The sequence below is a fragment of the Chiloscyllium plagiosum genome, chromosome 1, assembly GCF_004010195.1.
Source record: "Chiloscyllium plagiosum isolate BGI_BamShark_2017 chromosome 1, ASM401019v2, whole genome shotgun sequence".
Classification (NCBI taxonomy): Eukaryota; Metazoa; Chordata; class Chondrichthyes; order Orectolobiformes; family Hemiscylliidae; genus Chiloscyllium; species Chiloscyllium plagiosum.
In genome coordinates, this window is record NC_057710.1 from 151,024,784 (window position 1) to 151,043,596 (window position 18,813).

General features: G+C 40.5%; 1 protein-coding gene across 1 annotated transcript in view; it reads left to right on the forward strand.

Annotated features, from left to right (window-relative positions):
- Positions 1-18,813, forward strand: part of arhgap10 (Rho GTPase activating protein 10) — a 203,339-nt gene that overhangs the window by 11,809 nt on the left and 172,717 nt on the right. The window contains exon 2 of the mRNA XM_043700807.1: positions 3-54. Within this exon, the coding sequence (XP_043556742.1) occupies positions 3-54 (52 nt within the window). The remainder of the gene's footprint in view (positions 1-2; positions 55-18,813) is intronic.

The window sequence follows — 18,813 nt, forward strand, 5'->3', positions numbered from 1 at the left end:
AGTTCATTAAGGAGTTGCTGAAGGATGGCAAAGCGCTGATCGCAGCCAACAAGGGTAAGTGAGTGAACTTGGGCTGGCCCAGCTTCTACCGGCGGGCTCGGATTGTGGGTGAGCTCAGTCAGGGCCCGCTGCTGAGAGCTGGGAAAGATGTTCACTATTGAACAAGCCCCCACCACACCCCCAGACTCATCGAATACTTGTGATTTAAACACGAACAAATTGTCAGTTCACTGAGTGCCGTAAACTTCAGTTTAAAAGGGCATTGCATATCCTGAAAATGTTCTGAAGCAGATCTTGGGGAAAGAAGGTGTTGAATGTGATTGTTTATTTTGTTCGCCAATCAGCTCTCTTCTTTCTGTGCATTCTCACTGCATTTCCCATCCATTGGAAATGTTTTCAATGTGTCAGGGATTTCAGGATGCCTTATACAGTGCATTTGGCAGACTGCACTCTAAGTATTGTGAATATTCTTTGGACATAAAGAGAAACATTCCTATCCTAGATTTAAATATCTGGAAAGAAAGACTGGTAGCTGTTTAGATTTTCATGTTTAATCAACGTCTCAAAGCTCTTTACAGCTGATGAAGTGCTGATATTTTGTGGGAGAAGATGGAGTTATAACGACTGAGGCATTTGGATGGGTATATGAATAGGAAGGGTTTGGAGGGATATGGGCTGGGTGCTGGCAGGTGGGACTGGATTGGGTTGGGATATCTGGTCAGCGTGGACGGGTTGGACCGAAGGGTCTGTTTCCGTGCTGTACATCTCTATGACTGAGTCGAAAAACTTCAGCCTGCAGAGGAGGAGAGAGACTCAGCGCTTTGGTTATAGTTGTGCAACAAACTTTTTTAAAGAAAAGCAATTCTTCAAAGTGTAATTAAAACACTCTGAGGTGTTTCTGAAATCTCAGCACATCTCTTCCACCATTTTCAAAAATCTCACGTAAACAAAGTTTAAGTGTGGAGAGAAAGCAGCTTTCCAGTGTGTCTCACTAACTTGGAGTTTTTCGAAGAAGTAACAAGGAGAATTGATGAGGGCAGAGCAGTGGACATGATCTATATGGATTTCAATAAGGAGTTCGACAAGATTCCTCATGGTAGACTGGTTAGCAAGGTGAGACCACATAGAATACATGGTGAACAATTTGACACATAACTGGCGTTAAAGTATAAGACAGAGGAGGGTGGTGGAGCGTTGTTTTTCAGACTGGAGGCCTGTGACCAGTGGTGTACCACAAGGATTGGTGCTGGATCCACTGCTTTTCATTATTTCTATAAATGATTTGGATGTGAACATGGGAGGTCCAGTTAGTAAGTTTGCAGATGACACCAAACTTGGAGGTGTAGTGGACAGCGAAGAAGGTTACCTCAGGGTGCAATGGGATCTTGATCAGATGGGCCAACGGGCTGAGAAGTGGCAGATGGAGTTTAATTTAGATAAAGTATGAGGTGCTGCATTTTGGAAAGGCAAATCAGGGACTTTTAGGGTAAGTGGGTAAGGTCCTGGGGAGTTTTGATGAACAAAGAGATCTTGGAGTGCAGTTTCATAGCTCCTTGAAAGTGGAGTCGCAGGGAGACAGAATAGTGAAGAAGGTGTTTGGTAAGCTTTCCTTGATTAGTCAGTACATTGAGTATAGGAGTTGGGAGGTCATGTTGTGGCTATACAGGACATTGATTAGGCCACTATTGGAATACTGTATGCAGTTCTGGTAGCCTTGCAATAGGAAGGATGTTGTGAAACTTGAAAGGGTTCAGAAAAGATTTACAAGGATGTTGCCAGGGTTGGAGGATTTGAGCTATAGGGAGAGGCTGAACAGGCTGGGGCTGTTTTCCCTGGAGCATCAGAGGCTGAGAGGTGACCTTATAAAGGTTAATAAAATCATGAGGGGCATGGGTAAGATAAATAGGCAAGGTCTTTTCCCTGGGGTCAGGGAGTCCAAAACTAGAGGGTATAGGTTTAAGATGAGAGGGACAAGATTTAAAAGGGATCTGAGGGGCAACATTTTCATGCAGAGGGTGGTGCATGTATGGAAGGAGAAGAGGAAGTGGTGGAGACTGGTTCCAACATTTAAAGTCATCTGGATGGATAAATGAATAGGAAGGGTGTAGTGGGATATGGGCCAAATGCTGGCAATTATTAGAATTATTTCAGATATCTGATCAGCGGGGATGAGTTGGACTGAAGGGTCTGCAGATGCTGCCAGACCTGCTGAGTTTCTCAAGCAATTTCTGTTTTTGCTTCAGATTTTCAGCATCCCCAGTTCTTTGGTTTTGAGATGATGGAATAATGTTCGCTTGGCTGGATGAGTGTATCCCAGGAAATGCTCCAAAAGCTCAACACCATTCAGGGCAAAGCAGCTGCTTGACTGGAATCCAGTCCATCGTGCATTGTGGCTGCATTGTTTACAACCTACAAGGTGCAGTTCAGCAACTGCTAAGGTATCTGTGATCTCATCTTCCAAACCCGCATGCTGTACTGCCTGGAAGAACAATGGTAACATACATAAGAATGACACAATCTGTAAGTTCCTCTTCACAGCATGTACAATCCTCACTTGGAACTATTTAAGTGTACGTTCTTCATTGGTGAGCCAACACCTTAGAATTCTGTAGCAACACAGCAAGGTCTGGAGCAGGTGAAGAAAACATCTAACCGCCATTATCTCAGATCAATTTGTGATGGCCAGTTATTACTGGTCCAGCTAACATTGCTTAAATCCTTTGAATAAATCACCAAAGCCAAGTGTTAGTACAGGACTTGAAGATTGCAGTCCCTGTTGGCACACAGGGGACTGTGAAGCAAGTACTGCCTACTCATGGAGTTGCATCCAATACAAGTTGTTTACTTTTGTGTTTTGCAAATTGAGCCTGTAATGAGCAACCAATATGACATGTTAGCGAGTTTTGAGAAGATTTGTGGAAATAACATCATCAACCCAAACATATAAATAGAAAGCAGGAATTATCAAGCAGTGCTTCGCCTGAGGCCCACTGAAGATGTTACCTAGTAGGGTGATGAAACATCTGGAAATGAACCTCCCAGCCCGACGAGAAAACCTATACCCACAATGTTATTTGATTTGATCAGCCATTCACTGGGACGTAGAGCCTAAATAATTTGAAAAACATTTTAAGCAAGCTATTTCGGACTGCTAATATACAACGGTTATGTGTGATATTTTCCATTGATGGGGTGCTACCATCAGTCCGAAAAGATGTTCTGCCTGTCGCACAATTGAGCAATGTGCTGTATAAATAGCAGAGCACTTGCTTAACAATCCTAAGTGCACTCACAACTGCACTGAGGTGATTTATGATAATTAGTTGTGCTCACAACATAACTAATTTTTGTTAGCTCAAAGTAGCATATATGATTCCATGGGAACAATTCTCTGTAAACAAAAGGAATATATTCAAGACTTGCAACTTAGTTCCCTGTTGCTTTCTCCAGAGTAATGCCTCAGCCAATCAGCATTGGTTTGCAAACTAGTCATTACCCTCCTCCTTTTAAATTGTTCTGAATATTTGTAATTTTGGATTCTTGTGTTTATGCCAATGAGTGCAAGATAAAAAGCTTTGGGAAGATATTTCTCCTTTCAAATAACATTTAAAAGTAACTGTTCTCACACAATTACAAAATGTTGTGCTCTAACCAAAAAATAATGGTGAAGGCAATGGAATATACTGAATTTGAGAAAAAATATTTCTAGAAATGATATTTGTGTTAACTGCTGCTTTCTCTAAAATTATTTTGGATCTATTAATACAGTTAATAGGGGAGCTTTCCTGGATTACAGCAGAAACTACACTTCAGAAATGTTTAATTGGCTGGAAAAGACTTGAAAGTTGTGAAAAGTGCTTTATGAAAATAAATCATAGAATCCCTACAGAACAGATAGAGGCCATTTGGCCCTTCGGATCTGCACTGACCCTCTGAATAGCAACTCACCCAGACCCACTCTCCCGTTATATTCCTTTAAGCCCGCATATATTGTATCATGGTTTATCCACCTAACCTCCATATCCCTGAACACTACCGGGCAATATAGTACAGCCAGTCCACCTAACCTGCACATCTTTGGACTGTGGGAGGAAACTGGAGCACCTGGCAGAAATTCAAGCAGACACAGGGAGAACGTGCAAACTTCACACATACAGTCACCTGAGGTTGAGAATTGAACCCGGGTCCCTGGCACTGTGAGGCAGCAGTGCTGACCACTGAGCCACCTGTAGCTTTGCAAATCTATACTAAGGAACTTGCGAAATTTACTTTAATAAAAATAATTTTTAACAGGAATACTGGTGAAATGTTTCACCTAAAGAGTCCTCAGTGGTGCAGTTTCACTAAAGTGAAGTGGAGATGTATTTTACCTTGACATTTACACAAGCATTTACAATTGTACAATACAGACTTATCACTTCATTATGTATTTTAGAAAGTATTTCAAATCCCTCAGCTTTTTTTTGTTACAATAGGGTGTGTTTGGCTGGTGGGTTTGGAAACAGCTGTTTCAGATGAGCAGCATCATGACTCATTTGAGCTGTAATAGTGGGTGTGACTATTGCATAAAACAGTAATTCCAAACGTTGTGTTGGCAGATTGAGTAAAACATGGGTGAGTGTAACAGTGAAGCACAAGCAAATGAGTCAGTGTCAAAGACAGGAATTATGTGGGATTTAATGATGGACCACATTGGGTATTGTGGCAAATGCGCACTCATTTAAGAGAAACTTGATCGTCTTGATCTGTGAGCAAAGAAGTGCAGATACATTTTAATATCAGGAAATGTAAGTTTATGAAATTAAGGAGCAGGAGAGTTAACGTGGATACTATCAAGATGCTGTTCTTGGGCTGTTTCTCAAACAGCGTACAACGTTCTGAGATATATAGCAGGAGATTCAAAATAAACCCAGAGAGAGAATTGTAAAATTCTATCTTACTCTGATATTTGACCTCCACTTGGCAAACTGGATACCACATAGGTCTCTTTATTTCAAAAGACGATGCTACTATTGGAAGGAATAGAGAGAGGGACTATGGCTGATTTCAGAGTTTAGAGGAATAATGTTTATGGAGAGAATAATTACATTGGTTATTTTGAATAATGAGTGCAGATATACTCTTTTGTTTTAGTGTTTTTCAGCAAAGTAATTCCAAGTGGCCTCTCCTGTTTACAAAGGGTCATATTTACTAATTTAAAACTGCAATAGGAAATGCCTAAGAAGCCTTTAACTATACAGAATAAATTAACAGTATAGATGGTAGGCCAATAAACTTTAATGGTTTTCAATAAAGAACTGGACAGGCTGTTTCAACAATTCAGGATAGCATTGTGGGTAATGATAACCAGAGGGTGACATGCAGAAACATAGCATGCAAACATAAAGCATCAGTATATAAAATCAAATAGGAAAAAATGGCAAATAAGACAGCAGTAAAACATGTTTATCTGAATGTTTGTTGCATTTCTAACAGTGTAGATGAATTGAAAGTACAAGTGGAAATAAATGAAAATGTATGAAAACTACCATAGAGACACACTTGCAAAATTACCAGGACAAAAATCGTTAAACAGCCAGGACATTTGATAATGTAGAAAAACAGAATTATTGAACGGGAAGGTAGGGTAATTTGAAGATGGGATCGATTCAGTTGTGAGAAATGATATTGATTTAGAGGATCGAGCTATAGGATTGGGTGAAGAATATGAAATAGTAAGGAAAGGAAGTCCCTGTTGGGAATGGTCTATAGACTACCTGGCAGAAGTGGCGCTGAGGGGTGTATACATCAAGAAATAATAGGGGCTTGTATGAAAGGTGCTAGAATAATTGTGGGTGATTGGACAAATCAAATTGGCAAAGATCACCTGGAGGATAAGGTCATAGAATGTATTTGGATGAGTTTCTACGAATAATATGTCTTAGAAGCAAGTGGGATGTGGGCAGCTTTAGACCTGGTAATGTGACAGGGTTAATAAATGACTTCACAGTCAAGGATTCTCTTGGTAAGAGTGGTCACAGTACAATAGAACTTCATTTTCAGTTTGAAGGTGAGCAATTTATGTCTGAAACTGTCTTAAACATAAATAAACATAATTGCCAAGGTATGCAGTGAAGTGGGGCAATAGGTTAAAAGGTGAGAGGGTACAGAAGCAATGGCAAACATCAAATAAGATATTTCATCACTCTTAATGTGGAAGTATTCCAGAGAGAGAGAGGTGGGGTGGGAGAAGGGGGTGGGGGAGGCTGTGTGGAGGATGCATCCTTCACAAAGCACATCCCAATAACAATTGAAAAGGAAAGGAAGAAATTGAGCAGAATCACCAGAATGGGAAAGCCAGTGGGGTAAAGGCCGGTGATTATGCCCTCTGGACTTAATGGCCACCACCCAAGTGTCAAAAAGCAGACAAGGTGGATGCAGTGGCTGTAAACCTCCAACATTTCCAAGATTCTGGAAAGATCACAGTGGATTGAGAAACAGCACCTTTTGTTTTGATTGGCCACTTTGCAACTTTCCAAATTCAACATTGAGTTTTAACACTTTCAAATCGTAAACACTACCCTCCCATTATAAATTCCACTTCTTTGCATATTTTGTTTGCAGAAGTAGAGCATTTGCTTGAGACACATACTTTGTTCTTAGCTTATTTTCTGGCCACATCACTGTTTGCTTTGGCACTGTAAGGTCAACTTTTCTTTCATTCAATTTTTTTCTTTCACCCAGCCTCTCCTGTCTTCCAGCATATCATTGACATTCCTTTTGTCCTGGTCCGTCCACCCCTTCACTGAAGCCGATGTCATCTAGCTTTTCTAGTTCTGATGAAATCATATTAGTCTGCAACAGAAATTGTTTCTGTCCACATATGCTGCCAGAACTAAGTGTTTCTAGCATTTTCTGTTCCCATTTCAGGTGACCATTATTCATTTTATGCTGCTTTTCGATTCTTTAACTTTCATATTCTTTTGGTAATATGGTATCCAAAGCCACTGCTAATCTTACAAATGCATCCAAACTAAAGTTAGGCACTTGTTCAACATTTGTATTCTATATCCTTGTATGGCTCTAATGTCTTCTGCTACCACCCAATGCCTTGCTATTTGTATTTGAGGCCTATTTTTCTTTCCTGATTTTTGTTTCCAAAATATGAGACTTCACATGGAAAGAGTTATAACAAAATGATCAATAACATTTCACTGGAGTATCAGGAAATGAATTTTATTACAGAGCCACACGAGGTGATATTGGGACAAAGATGTAGGCTTTAAAATGTGTTATAGAGAGAGGACTACAAAAGCAGAGAACTATAGGGAGAGGTTTCAAGGGTTTAGTGCATCAGCACTTGGAGGAAGCGTTGGCTATAGATTTAAAATTTCATCTGAGTATGAAACCAGAATTGGAGGAAAGCCGCAAGTTCAAATCACAGCAGTTCAGAGGGTATGAGGTCATGGAATGTTTTGAAACCAGGGTGTGAATTTTAAAGTTGGGAGGTTGGCAGGCTGTTCATCTCGAGCAAGGATGGGTGAACAGGACATGACGTGAATAAGAAAATGGGCAATAGATACTTAAATGAGCCAAGTTACGTCATGTAAAAGATTGACAGCCCTCTAGGAGAGCATCAGAATAGTCAAGACTTGAGATAACATAAATTTGGATAAAGATTTCTTCAGATGAGTTGAGGAAAGGGTGGAGTTAGGTAATGTTATGCTAATAAAATGGATGATTTTGGTGACTGAAGTGGATATGTGGTCAGATCATCGTGGGACAAAATATGACAAAAGATGGAGAATACACCATTTCAGCTTCAGCGTGCTTGTCATTTGGAGGGATGGATTCATTCTGAAACAGACTTTGTAAGAAGAACTGAAATTATCCACTTTCCCAATATCTAATTATATTTAATTAGATGTAAGAAATACTTGAATCATTAATTTGTGAATAGCTTGCAATCAGGCATTGAGTTAATTATGGCTGAACATATGGATTTATTTAAACTGTTGCATCTTGTGTGAAACCCGATTAAATGTTTACATTAGATTGAGCAATATGCAACCATGCAAAGTAGGATATAGTGAAATTCTCCTCATCCTTACCCCTTCTGAATGAAATAGAGTGGAATGACGTACATATGACAGTGTTCATATTCGGATATTCTAGGGTTCAAATGTTCTTGGTTGTTATTTTAGGATTTTCATGATAGTGCTATTCTTAATGGACACACATCATATAATCGGGTCATGTTCGACTGATTGCTTTAAATTCTTTGTTGAATAAAGGATGTGGTGTATTTGAATTTTCTGAACATTTGAGCAAGTACCTCATTATCAAAATGAATGCAAGAGCAATGAGGAGCACGCAAAGGAGATTTATGATCAGGGCAGAAATGAAAATGTGTTGTTGGAAAAGCGCAGCAGGTCAGGCAGCATCCAAGGAGCAGGAGAATCGACGTTCAGAAGAAGGGCTCATGCCCGAAACATCGATTCTCCTGCTCCTTGGATGCTGCCTGACCTGCTGCGCTTTTCCAGCAACACATTTTCAGCTCTGATCTCCAACATCTGCAGTCCTCACTTTCCCCTTATGATCAGGGCAACAAATAATCGACGACTCTATACAGCAGAGAAACAGGCTATTTGGCTCATCACTTCCGTGTCAGCTCTCTGCAAGAGCAACTCAGCTGGTCCAACTCCTCTTTCTGCATTTTCTCTGTCGCCATGCAATTTTTTTTCTCTTCAGGTAATTAACTGCCTGCACCATCCTCAGGTTGTGCATACCAGGTCCAAGCCACACACTGCAAAAATATATCTCATCTCATGTTGCTGTTGCTTCTTTTGCCAGTCACCTTAAGCTGTTGCAATCTGGTTCTCTGCCCATAGAGGCAGTGTCTCTCTATTTAGTTTGTCCCGATCCCTCATTATATTGAGTACCCTTCTTAAATCTCAACTTTCTCTTGAAAGAGAAAAGCCTCTGCTTCTCCAATCTGTGCAACAGAAGTCTCATGCCTGAAATCGTTCTCTAAGATTTTTCCTGTACCTTTTCCCTTGCCCCTGCATTTTCTCTAAACATGTAGGGTGGCACAGTGGCTAGCACTGCTGCCCCACAGCACCAGGGTCCCAGGTTTGATTCCACCCTCTGGCGACTGTCTGTGTGGAGGTTGCACATTCTCCCCGTGTCTGCATGGGTTTCCTCCCACAGTCCAAAGATGTGGTCAGTTGAATTGGCCATGCTAAATTGCCCATAATGTTAGATGCATTAGTCAGAGGGGGATGGGTTACTCTTCGGAGGGTCGGTGTGGACTTGTTGGGCTGAAGGGCCTGTTTCCACACTGTAGGGAATCTAATCTAATTTAAAAATGTAGTGTTTTGAATTGGGAAAAATGCTCCAATTGAGACCAAACCATAAAGGGGTCATTATAATATGCATATAGTCACAGAAATTTGAGGGTGCATACATGAGGATCAATGGTAGGCACAACATCGTGGGCTGAAGGGCCTGTACTGTTCTATGTTCTATAACACCCTTGCTTTTGTACTCCCTTAATATATTTATTTATAAATCCAAGCCTCTTGCATCACTTGTTAAACACTTAGCCATTTTGCTCTTCCACTGCAAGGTGAGGACATATACCCTGGTCCCTTTGCCCCGCCCCCATTTTTACCCTTATACCCTTTATTTCACATACGGTCTTTTTGTCCTTCCAAACAGTGTCTAACTGTTCACACTTCTCTGTGATGAGTTTCAGTGGTCTTTGTTTTCTAACACTCAGCCGACATCATCTCTGTACTGCCACTCCCTCTTTCAGGATTTGAATTCTTCTGACACCAATGTAGCACTTGATCAGACATGTTTGAAAGCATGTATACACCCCATCATCTCCATTACCCTCTTCAACGCTCCTTTACATTATCAAAAAACTGAGTCAAATTAGTTGCATATGATTTGCTTTCAACAAATCCAGCTTGGTCTTTCTTCATTAACCCACATTGTTTAAGGGATTAATAATTTTGCTACAAAAGCTTTTCTGCCACTGCGGTTAGATTGAATCACTGGCTTCTCATTGCTTACCGTTGCACCATTTATTGAAAGAAGGTGAAACACTCGTAATTCTCTAGTCCTTTTACATAACCACTGTATTCGAGGAAGATTGGAGGCCATTAGGGTGGATTCCCTACAGTGTGGAAACAGGCCCTTCGGCCCAACAAGTCAACACTGACTCTCGGAACAGTAACCCACCCCCTCTGACTAAAGCACCTAACATTATAGACAATTTAGCATGGCCAATTTACCTAACCTGCACATCTTTGGACTGTGGGAAGAAACCGGAGCACCCGGAGGAAACCCATGCAGACATGGGGAGAATGTGCAAACTCCACACAGACAGTCGCCCAAGGCTGGAATCGAACCTAGGTCCCCTGGTGCTGTGAGGCTGCAGTGCTAACCACTGAGCCAGCGTGCCACCCTACTTTGGCAATTTCCACCCTTACTTCCATCAATACAGTTGGATTTATCTAATTGGAACCTTGTGATTGGTCAACTTTAAGTACAGCCAGCCATTCTACTACCTCTGCGTTATCAATTTCTAAAACACCCACTTCATCTTTCACTCTGTTCTCGCAGTGTTGTCCTTGGTAAAGGCTGATGTGGAGACTCATTTAGTACCTCAGCCATGCCTACTGTCTCTCTTCATAAATCACCTTTTAGATCCGTCAGCAATCCTACTCTATTTACCAATTTTTATTTACCTCTGTGCTTATACAGGGCATTTGGATTCCTTTTTAAGTTAGTGACCAGTCTCTTCTCATAATTTCTCTTTGTTTCTGTTGTTTTTATTTTCGCTCTGAGCCTCGTTCTCACTCATATTTTCGGCTTAACATCTGGTTTTCAGTTCCATCGTGCTCTTTACCTGTTTTTGTATGATAGGTGCTCTGGCTCAGTTTGTTTTGTCTTCCTCCTTCCCAGGAATGTACCCCAACTCAATTTGAACTTTCTTCTTATTCACTGCAGTTCATTGTTTAATTACAGTTTTGTCTGGCCAAAATATACTTCTACTTCACATGAACAGTGTCTGTTCTCACTGCGTTGAAATTGGCCATTCTCCCATTCAACACTTTTGTTCTAGATAGCTCCTTGTACTTTTCCATTGCTAAACTAAATCTTACATTAGAAACCATCTCAACAAATCATGAGAAATTTTGAAAAAATAGATGATATTTTCTGAGCGCATCAGGTTAATGAGGCAGAGGACATTAAGACATGTTGAAATATTTGCAGCATTTAGCAGGATAAATTATGAAATATTTTCTTCCTTGACTGGAATGTCAGTTTGAAGTTCTAAATTGGAGAAAGGCCAATTTTGACGGTATTAGGCAAGAACTTTCAAAAGCTGATTGAGGGCAGATGTTCGCAGGTAAAGGGACGGCTGGAAAATGGGAAGCCTTCAGAAATGAGATAACAAGAATCCAGAGAGAGTATGTTCCTGTCAGGGTGAAAGGAAAGACTGGTAGGTATAGGAAATGCTGGATGACTAGAGAAATTGAGGGTTTGGTTAAGAAAAAGAAGGAAGCGTAGGTCAGGTGTAGACAACAGAGATCAGGTGAATCTTCAGAAGTGTATAAATGCAGTAGGAGTACACTTAAGAGGGAAATCAGGAGGGCAAGAAGGAGACATGAGCTAGCTTTGACAAATAGGGTTAAGGAGAATCCAAAGAGTTTTTATAAATACATTAAGGACAAAAAGCTAACCGGGGAGAGAACAGGGCCCCTCAAAGATCAGCAAGGCAGCCTATGTATGGGGATGGGGGAGATACTAAACAATTTTTTGCGTCAGTGTTTACTGTGGAGAAGGACATCGAAGATACAGAATATGGGGAAATAGATGGTGAGACCTTAAAAAAAAAGGTCCACATTACAAAGGAGGTGGTGCTGGATATCTTGAAATGCATAAAAGTGAATAAATCTCCAGAACCTGATCAGGTGTACCCTAGAATTCTGTGGGAAGCTAGGGAGGTGATTGCTGGGATCCTTGCTTAAGGCATTTGTATCATCGATAGTCACAGGTGAGGTGCCAGTTTGGCACTGGAGTTTGGCTAACGTGGTGCCACTATTTAAAAAGGGTGGTAAAGAAAAGCCAAGGAACTATGGACCGGTGAACCTGACGTCAGTGGTGGGCAAGTTGTTGGAGGGAATCCTGATGGACAGGATGTACATGAATTTGGAAAGGCAGGGACTGATTAGGGATAGTCACCATGGCTTTGTGCGTGGGAAATCATGTCTTGCAAACTTGATTGAGTTTTCTAAAGACATAACAAAGAGGATTGATGAGGGCAGAGCGGTGGATGTGATCTATATGGACTTCAGTAGGGCATTTGACAAGGTTCCTCATGGTAGACTGGTTAGCAAGGTTAGATCTCACGGAATACAGGGAGAACTAGCCATTTGGATACAGAACTGGCTCAAAGGTAGAAGACAGAGGGTTGTGGTGGTGGGTTGTTTTTCAGACTGGAGGCCTATGACCAGTGGAGTGCCACAAGGATCGGTGCTGGGTCCACTACTTTTCAGCATTTCATATAAATGATTTGGAGGTGAACATAAGAAGTACAGTTCGTACGTTTGCAGATGACACCAAAATTGGAGGAGTAGTGGACAGCGAAGAAGGTTACCTTAGATTACAACAGGATCTTGATCAGATGGGCCAATGGGCTGAGAAGTGGCAGATGGAGTTTAATTTCGATAAATGCGAGGTGCTGCATTTTGGAAAAGCAAGTCAGGGCAGGACTTATACACTTAATGGTAAGGTCCTGGGGAATGTTGCTGAACAAAGAGACCTTCGAGTGCAGGTTCATAGCTCCTTGAAAGTGGAGTCTCAGGTGGATTGGACAGTGAAGAAAGCGCTTAGTATGCTATTCTTTATTGGTCAGAGTATTGAGTACAGGCGTTGGGAGGACATGTTGCGGCTGCAGAGGACATTGGTTAGGCCACTGTTGGAATATTGTGTGCAGTTCTGGTCTCCTTCCTATCGGAGGGTTGTTGTGAAACTTGAAAGGGTTCAGGAAAAAATAACAAGGATGTTGCCAGGGTTGGAGGATTGAGGTATAGGGAGAGGCTGAATAGGTTGGGGCTGTTTTCCCTGGAGCGTCGGAGGCTGAGGGGTGACCTTATAGACGTTTATAAAATCATGAGGGGCATGGATAGGGTAAATAGACAAAGTCTTTTCCCTGGGTTGGGGGAGTCCAGAACTGGAGGGGTTAGGTGAGAGGGGACAGATTTAAAAGGGATCTAAGGGGGGCATTTTTCATGTAAAGGATGTCCCATGTATGGAATGAGCTGCTAGAGGATGTGGTGGAGGCGTACAATTGCAACATTTAATAGGTATCTGGATGGATATGTGAATAGGAAGGGCTTGGAGGGATATGAGGCAAGTGCTGGCAAATGAGACTAGATTAGGTTGGGATATCTGGTTGGCATGGAGAAGTTGGACCGAATGGTCTGTTTCTCTCCTGTACATCTCTATGATTCTAGGTACATTGTAGCCACCATCTTCTTTCAAGGTAGAAATCTACAGTCCTGGATTGGCCTAATGTGGTTGACAGAAACTAATTTGTCATCAAATGAGGAGACTCTTGTCTTAGGCAGGGTGTTGTTAATCGCATGACAGCAATTAGGCATTTGTTGCAGTGATGTGATGGACATTTTTAGCGACTGAGCAAGAAATAGATGGTAGATCATAAATTCTTCTCTGCTAAGCTTAATGATGACCTCACAGATCTCTGTATTAACTCTTTCAGACCCTTACACTTGTATAAACAAATACCAAAAGTGGATAAGCTTGGATTGTCATGTTTCCATGTTGGCATTAACACAAGTTAGGTGCAATGTTTGAGAAAGACTTAAAAGTAATTTAAGTCCACATATAAAGATCCAAGTATTGGGATGAAGTGGTTGCTCCCAGGAAGCACTGCATACCTTTTCACATTTGTATCATTGTGTCTGGTATTCTATTGGATTTTCAAAGTTGTAGTGAAAGGGGAGAAAAACTTTCTGGCTGGGGAAAAGGATGATTAACTGATACAGAAAAACAATGGTTTTCGTCTACTATATCCAATTGACAGTCTTTCGGAAAATGCGATTGTAAGCCAGAATTAAGTGTATTATGAATTCCAGATATACATCACTTAGATTTCTGTAAACTGGACCTTTGTGAGAAAAAGTATCCAAATGTGTCTGGGCTTTCTGCCTTTTCCAGCCGTCTAGTAAAATGGACCAAACTTGAGCAGAACCAGATTGCTTTCTCATTAATGTAATACACATGGTTTTTATATTAGAAAAGTGAAACTTTGCTTCACATTATTTATCCAAAAAAATTTTGAGTTTCAATCATTTTTTATGTAAGTAAATTAAAAACCCCCTTTCAACTGTAATAGATTCTGGAATGAATAAATATATTAGTTTTTTAAAAACAAATGCTCATCTAAGGTATGGCAGGTAACCTTGACATCAGGAGTGATCTAGTAAAATGATCTGATAAGTACTGTGATGGAAATGGTATCAAGTATAATGGTAAATTTGTCCCCTAACCATTTGTGATTTGTTATGATGAAAAGGGCAAAGAAAAATGAGTGGTGCTCAGTGTGCCCGAAACACCAACTTGCAAGTTTGATTTAGCACAATTGATGCAACGTTGGCTGAAAGTATCAATTGATAAAATGGATTAAAGCTGCTTGTAATTTTTATAATTGTATTTCTTCATATTAGTTTTTGCTTTGCATAGTTACACACAAAAATCTATTCAGCATATACTTGTTGTGTTTGTAGCTGCCAAAAACAGAACAAAACTTTACATTGTGTATACAGACTCCAAGCCAGTGAAGACATGAAACTTGGGATTTGATTGGTTTGACTTTGTGTTGCTAGGAAGGGGGGATATGTTTTCAGTGGTTCTAGCTGAGAATGTTTAAATTGTGACATGATTCCTCTTGTTTTCCGTGATCTCAGGGCAATGCAAGAACAAGACCATATGGCTGAACGCTTTATGATTTAACTGAACTTGCATGGCAACATATTGCACCCGCCTAGTAAAGAAGTTTTGTGCATTTAAAAAAAACTACTACATGGTTCTCATCAGGAGTTTATTTGAGTATTTTTTCTTAATGTGTTTAGAGTTGGCATTTTTGAAAATTTCTAAGAAATGCGAGTGTTTTCTTAAATCTGTGCTGTACAAAATTGAGTTGATGTTCTCAGCTGTAGTCTGACCAATTATTCCCGTATATTCCAAGCAGTTGTTTAAAATTGCTGCGGTGCAGTGCAGTGGCACTATTAATAACTTTAGGAAGTTGAATTAAGTATTGGTTGTTCAAGGAATGAGACTGGAAAATTAATAATGAAAGCAAGGAAATGCCAGAGACTTTGAACAAATATTTTGCTGAAGACACTAAAAGCAACTGGATACTGGAACATTAGGGGTGAAAGGGAGGCAGGAACTTTAAACAATAGTTACCAATGAAGTACAAGGCAAAGTAATAGGAGTAAAGACTGACAGGACCCTTAAACTTGATGGCCTACATCCTATGGCTTCAGAAGTAATGGTTGAAGAGATATTTGATACATTTGCTATTATCTTCCAAAATATTTGAGAATCTCAAAACCTTCCTTTGATTGGTTATCTACAAATTTAAAATGGAGGGGGTCTTCATTGTTTGAAAAGGCTACAAACTGGTCCACAAAATAAGAGCTCATGGTGTCATGGGTAACATATTATTGTCATGGATAAGTGACTGTTTAGCCAATAGGGAACAGATAATGGGGATACATGGGTCTGACTGGTTGCCAGGCTGTGACTTGTGATGTGTTACAGCGTGACTACTGGCTCTCTGATATATCAACAGCCTGCAGTCAGTACTTTGGATGAGGTGATTGCATGTCTGGTGGTTATATTTGTTGAACGCAACAAGCTGTGCATGTGCATTTCGAAGAGGAGATACAGAGGGATATACGCAGGTTAAGTGAATGCGTGACATTTTGGCAGATGGAGGGCAATGTGGCAAAATGTGAACTTGCCACTTTAGCGGGAAGAATAGCCAAGCAGTATGCTATTTTTCTGGAAAGCGATTGCAAAGGAATTTGAGTCTCCTTGTGAATCACAGAAAGATAGTGTACAGGAAGTGATTAGGAATGCAAAATGGATCGTAAAACCCAGCTATTGCTTCTGTACAAGACCTTGTACATCTGGAGTATTGCATTTAATTTGACAGTTTTATTTGACAAATAGTATATTTGCATTTGAAATGGTTCAGAAAATGTGTGCTTGTTTTATTCTTTTGAATTTTATAACCTTATGAAGAAAGTTAAACAGATTGGGCACGTACCTTTAGAAGCACGAGAGGTGATCTTCTTGAAACATACATGATCAGGTGGATTGTGGGAAGGTGTTTCTCTTTTGGGAGAAGTTAGCACGAGGTGACGCCACTTAAAAATATCTGGTCTCCCCTTTCAGCCCGAGATGAATCTTCTTTTTTGAGAATCGTTACTCTTTATAATTCTCTTCCTCCAAAATCAGTAGAGGCTGGGTCATTGAATTTATTCAAAGCTGAATTAGATAGGTTTTGCTAGACCAGGGAGTCAAGGGCTAAGGGGGAGCTGAAAGGGAAATGAAGTTGAGACTACAATCTATCAGCTGAATGGTTGAGTGGATATCTACTGAAAAGGCCAAATGATCTACTTGATCTCCAAAATCCTGTGTTTCACTGTGGAAATCTGTGATGTTGGTTTTTAACATACATTAATACATGGAATTGGGACAGGATAGAATTTTAAAATTCTCAGATCACACAAAACATACAAGTGTAAATAATGCTTTGAGGTTGGTGTGATAGGTTGCTAAAGCAAATAGGATCTTTAACTTTTCGAATGGAGAGGTGGAATATAAGGACACAAGCTCTGACAAACCCGTATAAAATACCAACATGGCTCTAGCTGAAGTAGTATGTCCAGTATTCATTCTTGCCCTAAATATTCTCTCCTTTCTCCACCAACACTCAGTGACATCAGCATGTACTAGCTGTAAGGTGCACTAGCACAGCTCAACAAGGCTCTTTCAACCTCGAAACCAGTGACCTCCACTGCCAAGACACCTATGAGCAACATTACGGGAATCTAGTCAGCTCAGCTATAATGTAGGTTTCTTCAGTCTGTATTGGCTACAACGTGATTGAAGAATTTCGACCATTATTTGTGGAATGTGAATTTTCCTTACCTGTATTGGGCTACAACGCGATTGAAGAATTTCGACCATTATTTGTGGAATGTGAATTTTCCTTACCTGTGTTGACTGTAATGCAATTTTGGTCCCATTGGCTTAAACTGTGCTGCATTAAGGCAATTTTCTTATAATATGGAACTATTGCATTACATCAGAACAGACTGCGCCTCTTCCTCGAGGACAACAAATGTCACCCTTGTCAGCAATGTTTGTGTCCCAGTAATGCATTGCAATAAAATCCAGTCACTTCTGCAGAATAATCTTCAATGGTTTCACTTCATGGACCTACACTGGTGACCTTCTGGGCTCTGTCTAAGGCTATCATGTAATTAAGACCACTTTTGCTGTCTCTTTAATATTGCCTGACTTCAACCTTTGCCTCAGCATATCTGCTAATGAAACTTCACTAGTGCCAGTGTTGTCTCCAGATATGAACTATTCCAGCACACTTCTGGCTGGCCTCCCACTTTGTAGCTTCTATAACTTGATGTTATCAAAACCTCTGCAGCCTGTCCTCACTTTGATCAACTCCTGTTAATCCTACTTAATCCATTGCTGCAATGACGAGGGCCAGGGGGCACTTGCCAGGCGAGTCTCGTGACAAGCCTTGTCTCATAGGAATACCAAGTATCAGGGAGCATACAGCAATATTGCAGAACCAGTAAGCAGCAAAACAGGAGAAAGAAGCCTCTTGAAGCAATTGTGCAGTGAGTATAAACCTGAAATGATGCCAGTATTTCCAACAAGAGATACTTAGCTTTATCCCACAGAAAGAGCATGGAGGTGTAATGCGGTGAACTGTCCACATACCACCCTGACTGCGAACCATGCTAACATTGCTTCATTGTTATTGAGTTAGAATCCTGGAACTCCCTTCTGGTCTGCAGTGGTTCAAGAAGGAAGTTTCTCCAGAGCAATTAGGGATGGGTAAAAATGTTGGCCTAGCTAGTGACCACAAGAACATATAAAATATGTTGCCGAACCTGTAGCGTTGCCTCTTATCTGTAGGGTGGACCTTTCACAAAGCAACCATATCAAGCTTCATTCTGTTGATAATCCTGAGAAAGTGTCAGACCTTTCAAAGAACAGTGTGAAGAAGTTGATGTTCAGAAATGGTCAGATGCCAGGAGTTTAGATTGTTTTTACTGAGATAGTGTGCCTGTAATTATTCATCCATTAAAAAGAAGGGTCCTTAAACCAAAGAAATTTGAGAACCAATTGCTTTCTTCTCTGTACAGGGTTAAAGACTCCCATCGCTTAACAATTCCGTAGTTTATACAGGTTTAGTATAGCTTTCATGGGTTTGACATTCAACAGCTCTGTTTATAAAGCCATGCGTCTTGTTTGCTTTTTTTAAACTCCCTTAGTAAATTGTTGTACCATCTTCAAAGATGTGTTTATATGGATCCCTCCCCATCTCTGTTTGTGCACCTCTTTTAGCATTAAATTAAAAATGTCTTTTCTTGTTATTCCTTTCAAATTGACAGATCTCGATGCTAAATTTCATATTAAATATGTCTGGTTATCTCACTTATCTGTGACGATCATCTTGAGGGCTGTTACTGT